This window comes from Gossypium raimondii, chromosome 7 (assembly GCF_025698545.1).
Source record: "Gossypium raimondii isolate GPD5lz chromosome 7, ASM2569854v1, whole genome shotgun sequence".
Classification (NCBI taxonomy): Eukaryota; Viridiplantae; Streptophyta; class Magnoliopsida; order Malvales; family Malvaceae; genus Gossypium; species Gossypium raimondii.
This window is the reverse complement of record NC_068571.1, coordinates 13359718-13374543: the sequence shown is the minus strand read 5'-3', so window position 1 is coordinate 13374543 and position 14826 is coordinate 13359718. Positions and strand designations below refer to the sequence as shown.

General features: G+C 36.4%; 3 protein-coding genes across 3 annotated transcripts; 1 reads left to right on the top strand and 2 right to left on the bottom strand.

The window, feature by feature from the left end:
• Positions 1-1374: 1374 nt before the first annotated feature.
• Positions 1375-3912, bottom strand: LOC105763843 (uncharacterized). Its single transcript, XM_012582224.1, has 7 exons — positions 3589-3912; positions 3217-3483; positions 2992-3122; positions 2647-2911; positions 2092-2526; positions 1747-1983; positions 1375-1638 (listed from the first exon to the last, which is right to left on the bottom strand). Exons 1-7 carry the CDS (start codon positions 3910-3912, stop codon positions 1375-1377), a joined length of 1923 nt encoding a protein of 640 aa, XP_012437678.1.
• Positions 3913-3971: 59 nt separating this feature from the next.
• On the bottom strand, positions 3972-5934 carry LOC105763852 (uncharacterized). The gene is made up of 3 exons (XM_012582232.1): positions 5689-5934; positions 4432-4531; positions 3972-4294 (listed from the first exon to the last, which is right to left on the bottom strand). The coding sequence occupies exons 1-3, from the start codon at positions 5932-5934 to the stop codon at positions 3972-3974; spliced, it is 669 nt and encodes a 222-aa protein (XP_012437686.1).
• A 4331-nt stretch (positions 5935-10265) lies between these two features.
• Positions 10266-12823, top strand: LOC105800917 (pentatricopeptide repeat-containing protein At2g13600). The gene has a single exon (XM_012632278.2). It carries the CDS (start codon positions 10648-10650, stop codon positions 12775-12777), a length of 2130 nt encoding a protein of 709 aa, XP_012487732.1. The 5' UTR covers positions 10266-10647; the 3' UTR covers positions 12778-12823.
• Positions 12824-14826: the final 2003 nt, after the last annotated feature.

Genomic DNA, 14826 nt, shown 5'->3' with positions numbered 1-14826 from the left:
AGAGTCCTAAAATTACAAAACTCTCAAAAATAACCCAAAATTTAAATAAAAAATCATTAAGCAAAACGGTTCGCAAACTAGTGGTCACCGCTGAGACACCATAGCACCGACCCGCCTATGTCTGAGGATTACTTGAACAGAACAGACATATAGATGTGAGTTTTCATAAACTCAGTGTGTAACCCAATAGAGATAGACATACATATTTACACAGAAATTTCATATGCAGAGCAGATACAGATACAAACATAAGTCCTTAACAGAATCATTCAAAATCAAATAATCAGAACAGATATACAGAATCCTACCCCATATAGGGTATAAAACACCCACCCATCCCTACACACACCATAGTGTCTATACGACACATAACAAAATAGTATGCAGCCAAGCTGCCAGAACATAGGCGAAAAGTCGCCAAACAGAACACTTCCTCCACATGTACAAATCCCACCCCAAATACAGATACAGAATACAGATTACAGATTTAACAGAATTAACTTGTCTCGCATGCTCATATACAGATATCATACATGGTTATACAAAATAATCAGACATACAAATCAGTTTTCCTGACTCAGATCAGTCTATCAGAATAACAGATCTCCTGCATTAAGGGTATGGTTAGGCCTTACCGACCCTACAGTAGGCCCATCGTCGATTGGAACGACTTAAGTGACCCTAGGGAAAATTTTAGAATTTTGGGCCAACATGCCCGTGTGGCCTACACACCCAAATTGGCCTTGCTCATGTGGTCAACACGGCTTAGCCCATGACCTACATGCCCAAATTGACCTAGCCCGTGTGGCCCACACGGCCACACCCTTACCTGTCACATGGTCGTGTGTCGCACACGGCCAACTAGATGGCCGGGTACACACCCGTGTGGCATTGACAGGCCACTTTTTTGGCTTTCAACAAACCTTGTTTTCCCGTGTTTTCGTTACACACCTGATTTGGGTTTGACACACACATTCAACTACCTTAGACTCCCAACTCCACCAAACCTCTTTCAGACAACCGAAACGAAAATCATCGCCCACACTCACGCAAGGATTCGAACACAATACCTACAGCAAGCTAACTCCTTACCACTCGAACTAGCAGGCTTATTCTAATGTGAGTTTACCAAAAATATCATGTAAGCCCACCTAATAAGGATATGGCTAGGATAAAAAATAACAGAATTTTCCAAAAATGGGAGTTGAACCCAAGACCTTATACACACACCAGAATACTTAACCACTGAAGCATATACATATTTGTGTCAAAATACACAGGAACAAAGTTAAGAAATTTAGGGCGTTACAACTCTACCCCTTAACAGAAATTTAGACCTTAAAATTTACCTGATCTGAACAGATGAGGATACTGCTAATGCATCAAATCCTTAGGTTCCCACGTGGCTTCTTTAGTGCCTTGATTCCACCACAGAACCTTAACTAACGAAATGGACTTCCTCCTCTGAACTTTAACATCTCGATCCAAAATTTGAATTGGCTCCTCCTCAAATGTCAAATCCAGTCTAACTTCGATCTCCTCAACAGAAACAACATGAGATGGATCATACTGATACTGCCTAAACATCGAGACATGCAACACATCATAGATACGGTCCAACTCTGGAGGTAACTCTAACTGATAGGCGACTGGTCTCACACACTTCAGAATCTAATACGGCCTAATGAACCAAGGGCTCAACTTTCCCTTACGACCGAACCGCAAAACTTTCTTCCACAGAGATACCTTAAGAAACACGAAATCACCTACAAAGTACTCGATATCCCTCATTTTTAAATCTGCATAGGACTTCTGTCTATCTAAAGCCACCTTAAGGCGACCTCGAATCAGTCTAACTTTATCTTCAGTCTTGAAAACCAACTCAGGACCCAAAACTCGTCGTTCACCCAACCCAGTCCAACATAGCAGCGTACGACACTTACGACCATACAAGGCCTCGTAAGGTGCTATCTGGATGCTAGACTAGAAACTATTATTATAAGCGAACTTAGCAAATGGCAGAAAATCCTCCCAACTACCTCGAAAATCAATCACACAGCTCCGAAGCATATCCTCTAGTATCTGAATCACCCTTTCAGATTGACCATCGGTTTGAGGATGGAATGCACTGAAGTCCAATCTTAAACCCAGAGCTTTATGGAGTTTCTTCCAGAACCGAGAAGTGAAGCGAGAATTCCTATCAGAAATTATCAAAATTGAAACCCCGTGTAGTTTCACAATCTCAGAAATGTAGAGTTTGGCCATCTTCTGCAGAGAATAATCCGTCCAAATCGGAATGAAATGGGCGGACTTGGTCAACCGATCCTTGATGACCCATACAGAATCCTTCTTAGTAGGTGTTAAAGGCAATCCACTAACAAAGTCTATCGTAACACATTCCCATTTCCATAAAGGAATCGTAACGAGTTGGAGCAAACCCGAAGGCAACTGGTGCTCAGCCTTAACTTGCTGGCACGCCAAACGACTAGAAACGAAGTTTGTTACCTCTTGCTTTAAACCTGGCCACTAATACAGTTCATAGAAATCTCGATACATCTTATTCCCAACAAGATGCATAGCATAAGAGCTACTATGTGCTTCCCTCAGAATCGACTGTCTAAAATCAGAGTCGTTCGGTACACAAACCCGTCCTCGAAAACAAAAAACCCCATCATTATTTAGCCCAAAATCAGATGTACTACCACTCTTAACTTGATGAAACTGCTGAACCAGATAATCATCCTCTAACTGCTTCTCTCGAATCTGATCAATCCAAGTCGGCTTACCTTGCAACTTAGCTAACAGACTCCCATCCTCAAACAAACTGAGACGAGTAAACATCACCCTCAAACCAGACATTGCTCTACAACTGAGAGAATCGGCCACCACATTGGTCTTACCGAGATATATTCTATAGTGCAATCATAATCTTTGAGCAACTCAATCCATATACGCTACCTAAAATTCAACTCCTTTTGAATAAGGAGGTACTTAAGGCTCTTGTGATCAGTATAGATGATACTCCTCTCACCATACAAATAATGCCTCCAGATCTTTAACGAAAACACCACGGTAGCTAACTCGAGATTGTGCGTCGAATAATTCCCCTCGTGTGACTTAAGCTGTCAGGATGCATAAGCTACAACTTACCATATTGCATCAGTACACAACCCAAACCGACATGTGACGCATCACTATACACCACAAACTCCTTACCATATTTAGAGATTCAGGCTGTATCAGAACAGGAGCTTGAGTCAGAACAGACTTGAGCTTCTTGAAGCTCGATTGTTGCGCATTAGTCCAGACAAAAGGAACATTCTTCTGCAGAAGCTTAGTCAAAGGAGCTGCAATCAGCGAGAACCCCTCAACAAACCTCCGATAATAACCCACAAGATCCAGAAAACTGTGGATCTCAAAAACGTTCTTAGGTTGTTTCCAATCAAGCACAGCCTCAACCTTTCTAAGATCCAATTGGATCCCCTCAGCAGAAACCACATGCCCCAAAAATGTTATCTCTCGTAACCAGAATTTACACTTGCTCAACTTAGCATAGAGTTGTTTCTCTCGAAGTATCTAAAGCACTACTCTAAGATGCTCATCATGCTCATCCTCAGTCTTAGAGTACATCAGAATATTATCGATAAAGACTACGACGAACTGATCCAGATACGGCTGAAAAACTCGGTTCATCAGATCCATGAATGCAGCTGGAGCATTCATCAATCTAAAGGGCATAGCTAGGAACTTGTAGTGACCATAACGAGTCCTAAAAGTCGTCTTATGAATATCAACCTTTTTAACCCTAAGTTGATGATAGTCAAAACGGAGATCTATATTTGAGAATACCGAAGCTCCATGAAATTGATCAAACAAATCGTCAATCCTCGAAAGTGGGTACTTATTCTTCATAGTTAACTTATTCAACTGTCGGTAGTTAATACACGTCCTTGTGGTACCACCTTTTTTCTTCACAAAAAAACTGGTGCCCCCCACGGAGACACACTAGGATGGATGAATCCACGATCTAAAAGCTCTTGAAGCAAAACCATAAGCTCTATAAGCTCCTTTAGTGCCATTCGATAAGGAGCAATGGACACCGGAGCTGTACTCGGTAGAAGCTCAATGTCGAACTCAACTTCTCGATTCAGAGGTAAACTCAGTAGCTCATTAGGAAATACATCCAAAAATTCTCTCACTATTCTGATGTTCTCAATAGAAGAGTCCCTAGAAACTGAAACACTTACGTAGGCTAAATACACCTCACACCCTTTCCGAACCAGTTTCTCATTCACTAGAGCGGAGATTATGTTAGACAAGTAATCCTAACACTCGTTGATCACAACCACTTCCTTATCATCCCAGTCCTCAAGACAACCCTTTTAGTCGTGCAGTCCAAACTAACCCGGTGCTCTATTAACCAATCCATACCTAGAATCAAGTCAAACTCTCTAAATGGTAGCTCCATCAAATTTGCCGAAAATACAACCCCTTGAACTTCCAGCGGTACCTTCCTATACAGTCTATTAACCTGAACAGATTGACCCAATAGACTTAGTATAGAAATTTCACCCGAAGTACTCTCTACCACAATCCCCAAGTTTTTAGAAATGGAACTAGCTACGTATGAGTGTGTTGACCCTATGTCTATCAAAGTAGTATAAAGAACATAAAAAATAAAAAATGTACTCGTAATCACATTAGGGGCGTCTCTGTCTTCACGGCGTCGAGCAGCATAAACCAGTAGAGGTGACCTTGCCTCAGTCTGATTAACACCTCTACCCGATACTCTCTGTCCTCTGGCGAAACCATTACCACCCCTAGCCGGACCACGACCCCTAAGTGGCTACTGTACAGCCCTCTGAGGCTGAACAAAACCCGAACCTAGAGCTTGCATCTGATTAGAATGTTGTGGACACTCTCTAATCCGATGCTCCAATGATCCACATCGCAGACAAGCCCCTAATCTCCTCCAACACTCGCCTAGATGACGCCTACCACAGTCACTGCATGGCTGAACCCTAGTAGGAGCAATTGGGCCTTCCACTCTAATAGGCCCATCAGGTATGGCCCATTTTTAGGCCTCTTAACAGAACTAAAGGGCTCTGAATCCCTCTTATTCTTGCCTCTCTCTCGGTCTCCATTTTGGTGCTCTACACACTTAACCTTTTCGGTGATTTTCCCCTTATCCACTAGAACAAAAAATTCCTACTCCTTCTGTGGAGCAATCAGAACCCTCAAAGTGTCTCTCAGACCATCCTCAAATCACACACACTTCTCGTACTAAGATGCCACCATGCCTCGAGCGTAGTGGCTCAATCTCAAAAATTTTGCCTCATACTCGACCATAGTCCTATCACCTTATATGAGATTCATGAACTCATGCCTACGAGCATCCACATAGCTGTCACCCACATAGTTAGCACCCACATTCTTCCCCTAAAAAGCAGTCTTGAAATAGACTCAATTAACACGATCTGATTTAGTACCCTCCTCAACCGATAACCACCATTAATATGCCTCGTCGGGAAGTAAAAAAAATCGTAGCCTTTAGTTTCTGCTCAAGAGTGCAGTCAATGACATTCATTATCCTCTCAGTGGCCTCCAACTAGTATTCGGCCACAGTAGGGCGACTCTAGTGACGCCCCTAAATAGTTTAGCTCTATTGGACCAGAGTCGTTCAGTTACAGACCCACGGCCCCTAGATCCAGAATGGGGTCTAGAGACCCTTTCCAACACTCTTAGCATGGCTTGGGACAATGCGTCGTCTCCAGCCAAATGGCTTTGAGACCCAGTCTCAACAGAAAGTGTAGCTGGAGTCTCGCTCATATCCAAATTTTTCATACTACCTAGTGAGGAAGAGTCAGCTCGAGTCCCCCTACAGCTCTCGTCGTACCCACGAATACCTCGACCATATGTTCCACGTGCGCTCATCATTTCAATTTTATCTACATTATGAAATTTTATGCACCAGTTTCAGTGTTTATTAGCAGATGTTTTATGCTTCAGATATCAGAAGTTCAGAAATATTTCAAAAGTTTTGGTGTCTAACTAACTCAGTATAGTTTTAGAAAGTTCTAACTATAGTATTTTCTAAGTTCAGAAGTACTTACAGGATTGGCGCCGAAGACTCGGTGTCCCACATACATACTAAAAAAGAAGCAAATTTTGTTTGCAAACCAATTCTTTTACAAATACCATTTTGGAACCCAAAATTCACAGCTTGAGTTTAACAACCTGGCTCTGATACCACTAAATGTAACACCCCAAACCCGATCTAGACGTTATGGCCGAATCTGAAAGTGTTATGATGAAGGGTTTTCAAACACATCTTTCATGTTAAAACTTCTCGTTTTATTGGTTACTAAAAGAGTTCACATTTTTGGAAAAACTTATTATCATATTCTTTAATGAAAACGTCATATATCATCCTTTAAAGTAAAACATAAGTTTGCAGTGGAAGTTAGTAAGTCGTTATATTTTGAAAGCCCAGTTCATATTTTAGAAAACATTTGTTTGTGTAAAACCGTAATTTTGTCAAACAACGCAGTATAAAAGTTAAAAGCACATACAAAAAAATTTAAAACAAACAATCTAGAGAGTCCCAAAATTACAAAACTCTAAAAAATAACCTAGAATTTAAATAAAAATCATTAAGCAAAACGGTTCACAAACTAGTGGTCACCGCTGAGACTCCGTTGCACCGACCCACCTATGTTTGAGGATACCTAAACAGAACAGACAAACAGATGTAGTTTTCATAAACTCAGTGTGTAACCCAATAGAGATAGACATACATATTTACACAGAAATCTCATATTCAGAGCAGATACAGATACAGACATAAGTGCTTAACAGAATCAGCCAGAATAAGATAATCAGAATAGATATACAAAATCCAACTCCATTCCTCTACACACCATCTCCGACGATCCCATCACACCATGTGGGGTATAAAACACCCACCCATCCCTACACACCTCATAGTGTTTATACGACACATAACAGAATAGTATGCAGCCAAGCTGCTAGAAAATAGTCGAAAGGTCGTCCTACAGAACACTTCCTCCACATATACAAATCCCACCCCAAATACAGATACGGATTATAGATTACAGATTTAACAGAATTAACATGTCTCGCATGCTTATATACATATATCATACATGCTTATACAAAACAATCAGACATACAAATTAGTTTTCCTAACTCATATCAGTCTATCAGAATAACACACCTCCTACATTAAGGGTTTGGTTAGCCCTTATCGATCCTATGGTAGGCCCACAGTCGACTGGAACGACTCAAGCAACCATAGGAAAAATTTCAGAATTTTGGGCCCACATGCCCGTGTGGCTTGCTCGTATGGCCCACATGCCCAAATTGGCCTACCTGTGCGGCCCATACAACCACACCCTTGCCCGTTAAAGTCAACAAGCCACTTTTTCGGCTTTCGCTGAACTTCATTTTCATCTGTTTTCATTACACACCTAGTTCGGATTTGACGCATACGCTCCCACAAGATAACCAGAATATTCAATCGAACAACGGTAGTTCCACACAACTAAATCACCGACGGACAATCCCGAGCCCTTTCGTCTTTCCCAAATTAGAAAAATTTGGATACCACAAACCAAGACATAGTGAATTACGCGAACAATTTGTGACAAAATCAAAAGAGAAGAAGAAAATGAAAGATTTTTTATAGTAAACATAAAGGAGAGAAAGAAACATCAAAATGAGGAAATTTGGGAAAAATAAATGAAAATTAAAATAAAATTAAAATTAAAATTAAAATGATCCCCACTCCATCCACTAACCACCTTATCCCATAGAATCCTACCCACTAACCACATCCAATTAGACTCCTAACTCCACCGAACCCTTTTTAGACAACCAAAATAGAAATTATTACCCACACTCACGCAAGAATTCAAACATAAGACCTCCGGCAAGCCAACTTCTTACCACTTGAACCAACAAGCTTATTCTGATATGAATTTACCAAAAATATCATATAAGCCCACCCAACAGGTATAAGGCTAAGATAACAAATAATAGAATTTGCCAAAAGTAGAACTTGAACCTAAGTCCTCACACACACACTAAAATATTTAACCACTGAAGCAAATACATATTTGTGTTAGAATTCACAGAAACAAAGTTAAGAAATTTAGGCCGTTACAGTATTGATCACTGAATTGGTGATTGGAGCTTGTTGGCAAAACTTTTTTTTAAAAATTTAACAGTTCGATGACTTAAATAAAACTTTTGAATAGTTTAGTGACTTAAATGAAAACTTTTAAATAGTTCAACTATCAAATTATAATTTTTTAATTTAAATAATTGAAATAAAAATTACCAATACTTTAGTGATTATTTTTTCAAAATTTTAAAGGAGAGAAATGATATTTTCATTCGCAACAAGAATTGACAATTTGCAGGTTAGCATAAAAACTCCGCCTACTAAACGTGATTGCGGCACGATGAGAGAGGTTTCAGCGTTGCAGGTTGGCGTTAGTGATGTTATCCAAACATCATCTTGAGTGAGATTGAAATAAAGAACAATGTTTTAAACATATTAAAGGGCGGAATCAGTTAAATTTAGAGAAAGATTAACGTTCTCTTTCATAAATTAAAATTTTAAGTGTTAAAAATTAAGTATTAAATTTTTATTGTTTAATTTTATAAATATTAAATTTATATTAGAAAAATTATTTATTTGATAAATTAGTGAATATAAGTATTAGATATAATTATATTATTTGATAAAAGTAAATATCAATTTTAAAAATATTTATTTTTAAATTTAATCTTAATAATATAATATTTTAGATTATTTTAAATAATTTTAGATAAAATATAAATATTGTAATTTAAATATCTTATTTTCTCAAAAATAAATTATTTCAATTGTTTAATAAAATAAAATAAAATATTATTCGACACTTAATTTTTAACATTTTATATTAAATAAAAATTAAAATAATTATCAAACTCATTTAAAATATTAAATATTTAAAATATTAAATATTAAATATTTTAAACATTTCTTTTTAAAATGAAATGGAAATTTTCTTTAATTTATCCAACACACGTGTCTCAAAGCTTAGGCTTCCTTTGGTTTGGCTTTTAATGCCAGTGAGGTGCAGTTGGGGGGAAAATATGATGCCAACCTTACTGGTGTGCTGTTTGGTTCAGCAGGTCAGTCTAGTGAGAAGGCATCTCCACCACGCTGGTCAGCTGGAGATTTCAGCAGCAATGGAGATTTTAGCTGGAGATTTTCGCTGTTGGTATTTTTAACAGACAAAAATACCCTTACTCTTTTGCCTCCAATATTTTACCCTCTTTCCATAGGCTATGCAGCAAAAAAATTATAAGTATTAGGGACACAACCATTTCTCATCATCTCATTTACAATAGCATTTGCTTCAGATAACTTCCCTTTATGACAGTAGCCGTGCAGTAAAGTGCTAAACTCGTTCGGCAAGCAACCTTTCTCAGGCATTTTATCAAACAACTCTCGGGCAAACATTTAGAGACTAACAAATACTAACAATATTCAAAAGCACAATAACAAAATGTATTTATCACCCAATGCCGGGGTAGGATCGCATTCACGCACTGTAGCTTTTTCTTCTATCTTCTCTTTTCTACATCCAAAAAATTTTGCAACAAAAATTGACATATATATGCTTCAAATAGGAAAGGTCAAAGGAACTGCATGATGTTTCTACATCAGAAATAAGTGGGGTACTTGGCAAAAATTAGTGGTGAGTAATGATAATAAACTAGGTTGTATACTTTTAAATTTGTAAAATCTAATAAATAAATTAACTATAAAAAATTAAAAATAATTATCATTTTATCTAATAAATAATTTAAATTGATTATATAATTCATTAAAATATTAGAAGATACATTTTAATATTTTATTAAATGAATTTATAAATTCACATATTTTAATAATTTTAAAAAAGTAAAATAATTTTAAAAAATTCTATTATATATCAATTTTAATCTGATGTCCTTAATAGTTATTTTTTATTCTCACCGCTACAGCTGCATTTGAATCCAAACACACACTCCACCATTGTTTCTAATCTCACCACTACAATATCCAATCTCACCTTTACAGTAACTAATCTCACTGTCACCGCTATTTTTAACCTCAGGTAACACACCGCCCATCCAAACTAACATTGGTTGAGATCTAATATACTAGATTTTGGTTGAGACAGAGAAGTAGGCCTGTTAGTCTCGGCTAAAATACTGGTGCTTGGGCTGACTAGCTCCTTTACTTAATATTTAAAAGCTCTTCTCTAGTGTCAGCAATCGTCGTTCGCCGGAAAAAGTTTTAAGAGTTGAATACCATAATCAAGGGCAGGGCTTTTCAATTTTCGTTTTACAAATAGAAGAAATTGAGCTAGGATCACTGGGTCTGGGAGGGGAACTAAAGTTTACAATTAAGCAGAACAAGTAGCAGTCCTTTGAGTACAACAGACCACAGAGGAAGAAAGCTCAATAAACCGATGGTGCGTTTCCAACTCCAAGAAATATATAGAAAACGGCACCGTAAGTGACCTCTGTTTCTCATTTCTGAAACGAGAAACACTGCATTCAGTTTGCTTTCCTCTCTGTTTCCAAATGTCGTTAAGATGCATTTTCCTGGCAAACTGGAAACAGAATGTCAACAAATGTTTCTTCAAGCTATACTCAACTCACCTACCTCAAACAATTTCTACAAATATTTACATGAATAAGTTGTTTAAGAGCGGGAGGTTAGACATTGCGCGGAATCTGTTTGATGAAATGCCTACGAGAACCGTTGTGTCATGGAACACCGTGATTTCTGGTTACACAAAGTGGGGGGAATTCAATGAAGCACTTGCTTTACTTTCATCCATGCATCGGAGTGATATAAAGTTTAATGAGTTCACGTTTTCCACTGCATTAAGCTTATGTGGTCGCCTGCTGTCTTTAACTCCTGGAAAACAGATTCATTGTGTGGTTATTAAATCTGGGAGTGAGAGTTTTGAGCTTGTTGGAAGTTCTTTGTTGTATTTTTATGCGAACTGTTCTGGTATCGAAGAAGCGAAGCGGGTTTTCCACGACTTGCATGATAAAAACGAGTTGTTGTGGAATTTGATGATTGTGGGTTATGTTGAGTGTGGTTTGATGAAGGAGGCTCTTGATATGTTTATCAAGATGCCGAAAAGGGATGTCGTGGCTTGGACTACATTGATTTCGGGATACATGAAGAGTGAAGAGGGATGCGATAAGGCTTTGGAGTTGTTTTGGCGGATGAGAGGGAGTAGTGAGGTGGTGCCTAATGAGTTCACTTTGGATTCTGTTATAAGGGCTTGTAGCAGGTTAGCTAATTTACGTGAAGGGAGGCTTGTTCACGGGATTTTGATCAAATATGGATTTGAATTTGATCAATTAATTGGTGGTGCACTCATTGAATTTTATTCTGATTGTGAAGCTATTGCTGATGCTAAGAGAGTCTATGATGGAGTAACAAATCTGTGTTTGAATGCTTCAAACTCACTAATTAGAGGCCTCATATCAATGGGTAGGATTGATGATGCTGAACTGATTTTCAATACACTTGTTGAGGCAAATTCAGTTTCATATAATCTAATGATTAAAGGGTATGCTGCTTGCGGCCGAGTTGAAGATTCAAAAAGATTATTTGAAGAGATGTCTCAAAGAACAATAGTTTCTACCAACACTATGATTTCTGTATATTCCAGGAGTGGGGAGATTGGTAAAGCTTTAAAGCTGTTTGAAGAAACACAAGGGGAAAGAAACCCTGTGACATGGAATTCAATGATGTCTGGTTATATTCGAAATGAGCAATACAAAGAGGCTCTAATGCTGTACCTGAATATGTGCAGATTACAAATAGCCCATACAAGGTCAACATTCTCAGTTCTCTTTCATGCATGTTCATGCCTGAGATCTCTTCAACAAGGACAATTACTTCATGCACACTTGATCAAAACACCATTCCATTCTAACGTTTATGTTGGAACATCCCTTATAGATATGTACTCCAAATGTGGCAGCATCAGTGATGCTCACAAGTCATTTTCCAGCATCTCTTCACCTAATGTGGCAGCATGGACAGCTATTATTAATGGGCATGCACACCATGGGCTTGGCTCTCAAGCTATCTTACTCTTTGAGCATATGTTGCAGAAAGGAGTGGTCCCTAATGGTGCTACTTTTGTTGGAATTCTGTGTGCCTGTGCTCATGCTGGTCTAGTAAATGAAGGAATGAAATTATTCAGGTTGATGGAAAATTGCTATGGTGTGGTCCCAACAGAAGAACACTACGCATGCGTGGTTGATCTTCTTGGTCGGGCAGGTCTTCTGGAAGAAGCTGAAGAGTTCATTAAAAAAATGCCAGTTGAAGCAGATGAGGTTGTTTGGGGAGCTTTACTCCATTCTTGTTGGTACTGGATGGATATGGATGTTGGTGGGAGGGCGGCACAAAAGTTGTTCAGTTTGAATCCAAAGACTATATCTGTTTATGTGATTCTATCTAACATATATGCAATACTTGGGAAATGGGGAGAAAAGTTGGAGGTGAGGCAGAGGTTGAGGGACTTGGAAGTGAAAAAGGATCCAGGTTGTAGTTGGATTGAGCTAGAGAACAGACTCTTTGTGTTTTCTATCGAGGATAGGAACCATCCATATTGTAACATGATTTATGCCACCTTAGAACACCTAACAATGAATTTAAACTCTTTTCATGTCGCTCCGTTTTGATTGTCTATTTGCTATACTAATGAAAGAGCCTAGCTGTCCTCATGCAGATCGATCAAGGTCTTTTAGTTTGTAGATTCATCATTGGTATTTCCTAAAATATGATTCAAAATGGACAATCGTGAGCTAAGGTCTGTGTGAGTTTAGATAGTGGATTGACATAATACTTCTATTTTGTAATAATTCTTCTCAGGCTTAAATATTCATTTAGCGTCTAAATTTTTCATTCTGTCAAGTTCGTGTTATGTATTTTTAATTTAAAGTGTAAAAAGCTCTCAAACTTAAAAAAAAAAAGTAATTAAACCCTTAAACTTAAACTTTTCATTCAATATGTTTGTTTTTTTTTGCATTCAATCAAACACTTAAACTTTTAAAATGCATTCAAAAAATCCTCAAACTTTAAAAAAAAAAGCAATTAAACCCCTGCTTTTTTTCACTTAATTGGTACTTAAATTTTCAAAATGCATCAAAAGACCCTAATTTTTTTCAAAAATCAATTAAGCCCTGCTCTTATTAAAAATTAGAAAAAGTTTATAAAAATAAAAATAATAAATTTTAGAAAAATTATTAAATTTTAATAAAAAAATTTAAAACTATTAAAAATTAGAATTTTTTTATAAAAATCATAAAAAAATTTAGCGACCCCTAGTTTTTTTTAAACTGAAATCTTCACGTGTCGCAACACAGCGTGACATGTGGTGAAAAATGATAAAAAAGTAAAATCAATAGAAGTTATAGAAAAATTATAAAATGCTTCTTTTGGTACGATAATTTTTATAAAAAAATTCTGAAATTTATATTTATTTACATTTTGTATAATTTTCTTACGACTTTATAAAATTTTATAATTGTTTTAATATTTCTATATATTTTACAATTTTTATATTTTTTACAATTTTATATTTATTCTATTTTTAATATTTAATTTTTTAAAATTTAATAATATTTATAACTTTTATTGATTTTAATTTTATATAATTTATTTTCTAATTTTTAATAAAAGCATGGGCTTAATTGTTTTTTTTTTAAGTTTGAAGGTCTTTTTATACATTTTGAAAGTTCAAGTACCCAATTGAATGCCAAAAAAAAGTAGGGGGTTAATTGCTTTTTCTGAAAAGGTTTTAAGGTATTTTTTTATGCATTTTGAAAGTTTAAGTATTCAAATGATTGAAAAAAAAAGTAATGGTTTAATTGCTTTTCCTAAAAAAGTTTGAAGGCTTTTTGTACCATTAAATTTTTTTTTTATCTCAAGTTAGTATCTGAATTTTCATTCTATCTATATTCATATTTTTCTGTAACACTGTCAAGCTTAGGACAAGTGACAGGATAGGATTGTGACCCGTGATATTAATAACATAACGATGATGTGATAATCTAAAAATATATTAAAATTAATAAAAATATTTTAAAAATAAAACAAATACAAACAAAATTATATAATTCAGAAAGAAAATATTTAAAAATCTTTAAAATACTATAATTATTTAAAACAAAAATAAAATATATATTAAATTTTGAAATATTACAAAAATAAAGTAAGTATCTTCGTCATCTCATCTCAACAAATGCCTGTTCTTTTTATCGTCATTCATCAATTACATTTTCATCTAAAAATCAGGTAATAATTTTTTCATTATTTTTCATTCTAAAATTTAATCTTTAAAAATCTAACTTCAAATACTATTAACTTCATTATCATGGGTCTCATGATTCTTTTTTTTCTAGGTTTGATTTTTATGAAAACCCACAGCTGCCACCCCTCCACCTCCAAGCTTCTTGCACAACTCTCCCAAACTACTGTTCCAGCACCCATCAATGCCCCCACCAAAACCTTAGTTGATTCAAGATAAAAGAAAGGGAATGTTTTGGGTTTCTCCAGGCAAATAAATCAAAGAGAAAAAAAGAGTAGAATGCAAAAAGTTGCAGTGCCTTTGGTGATGAAGATGAGAAACTTTTTATTTGGGTTTACTTAAAATTTTAAATCCTCGACTTGATTTAATGATGAAGAGAAAACCTAAATGGATGGTTAGAATATGAAGATAAGCCTAAACT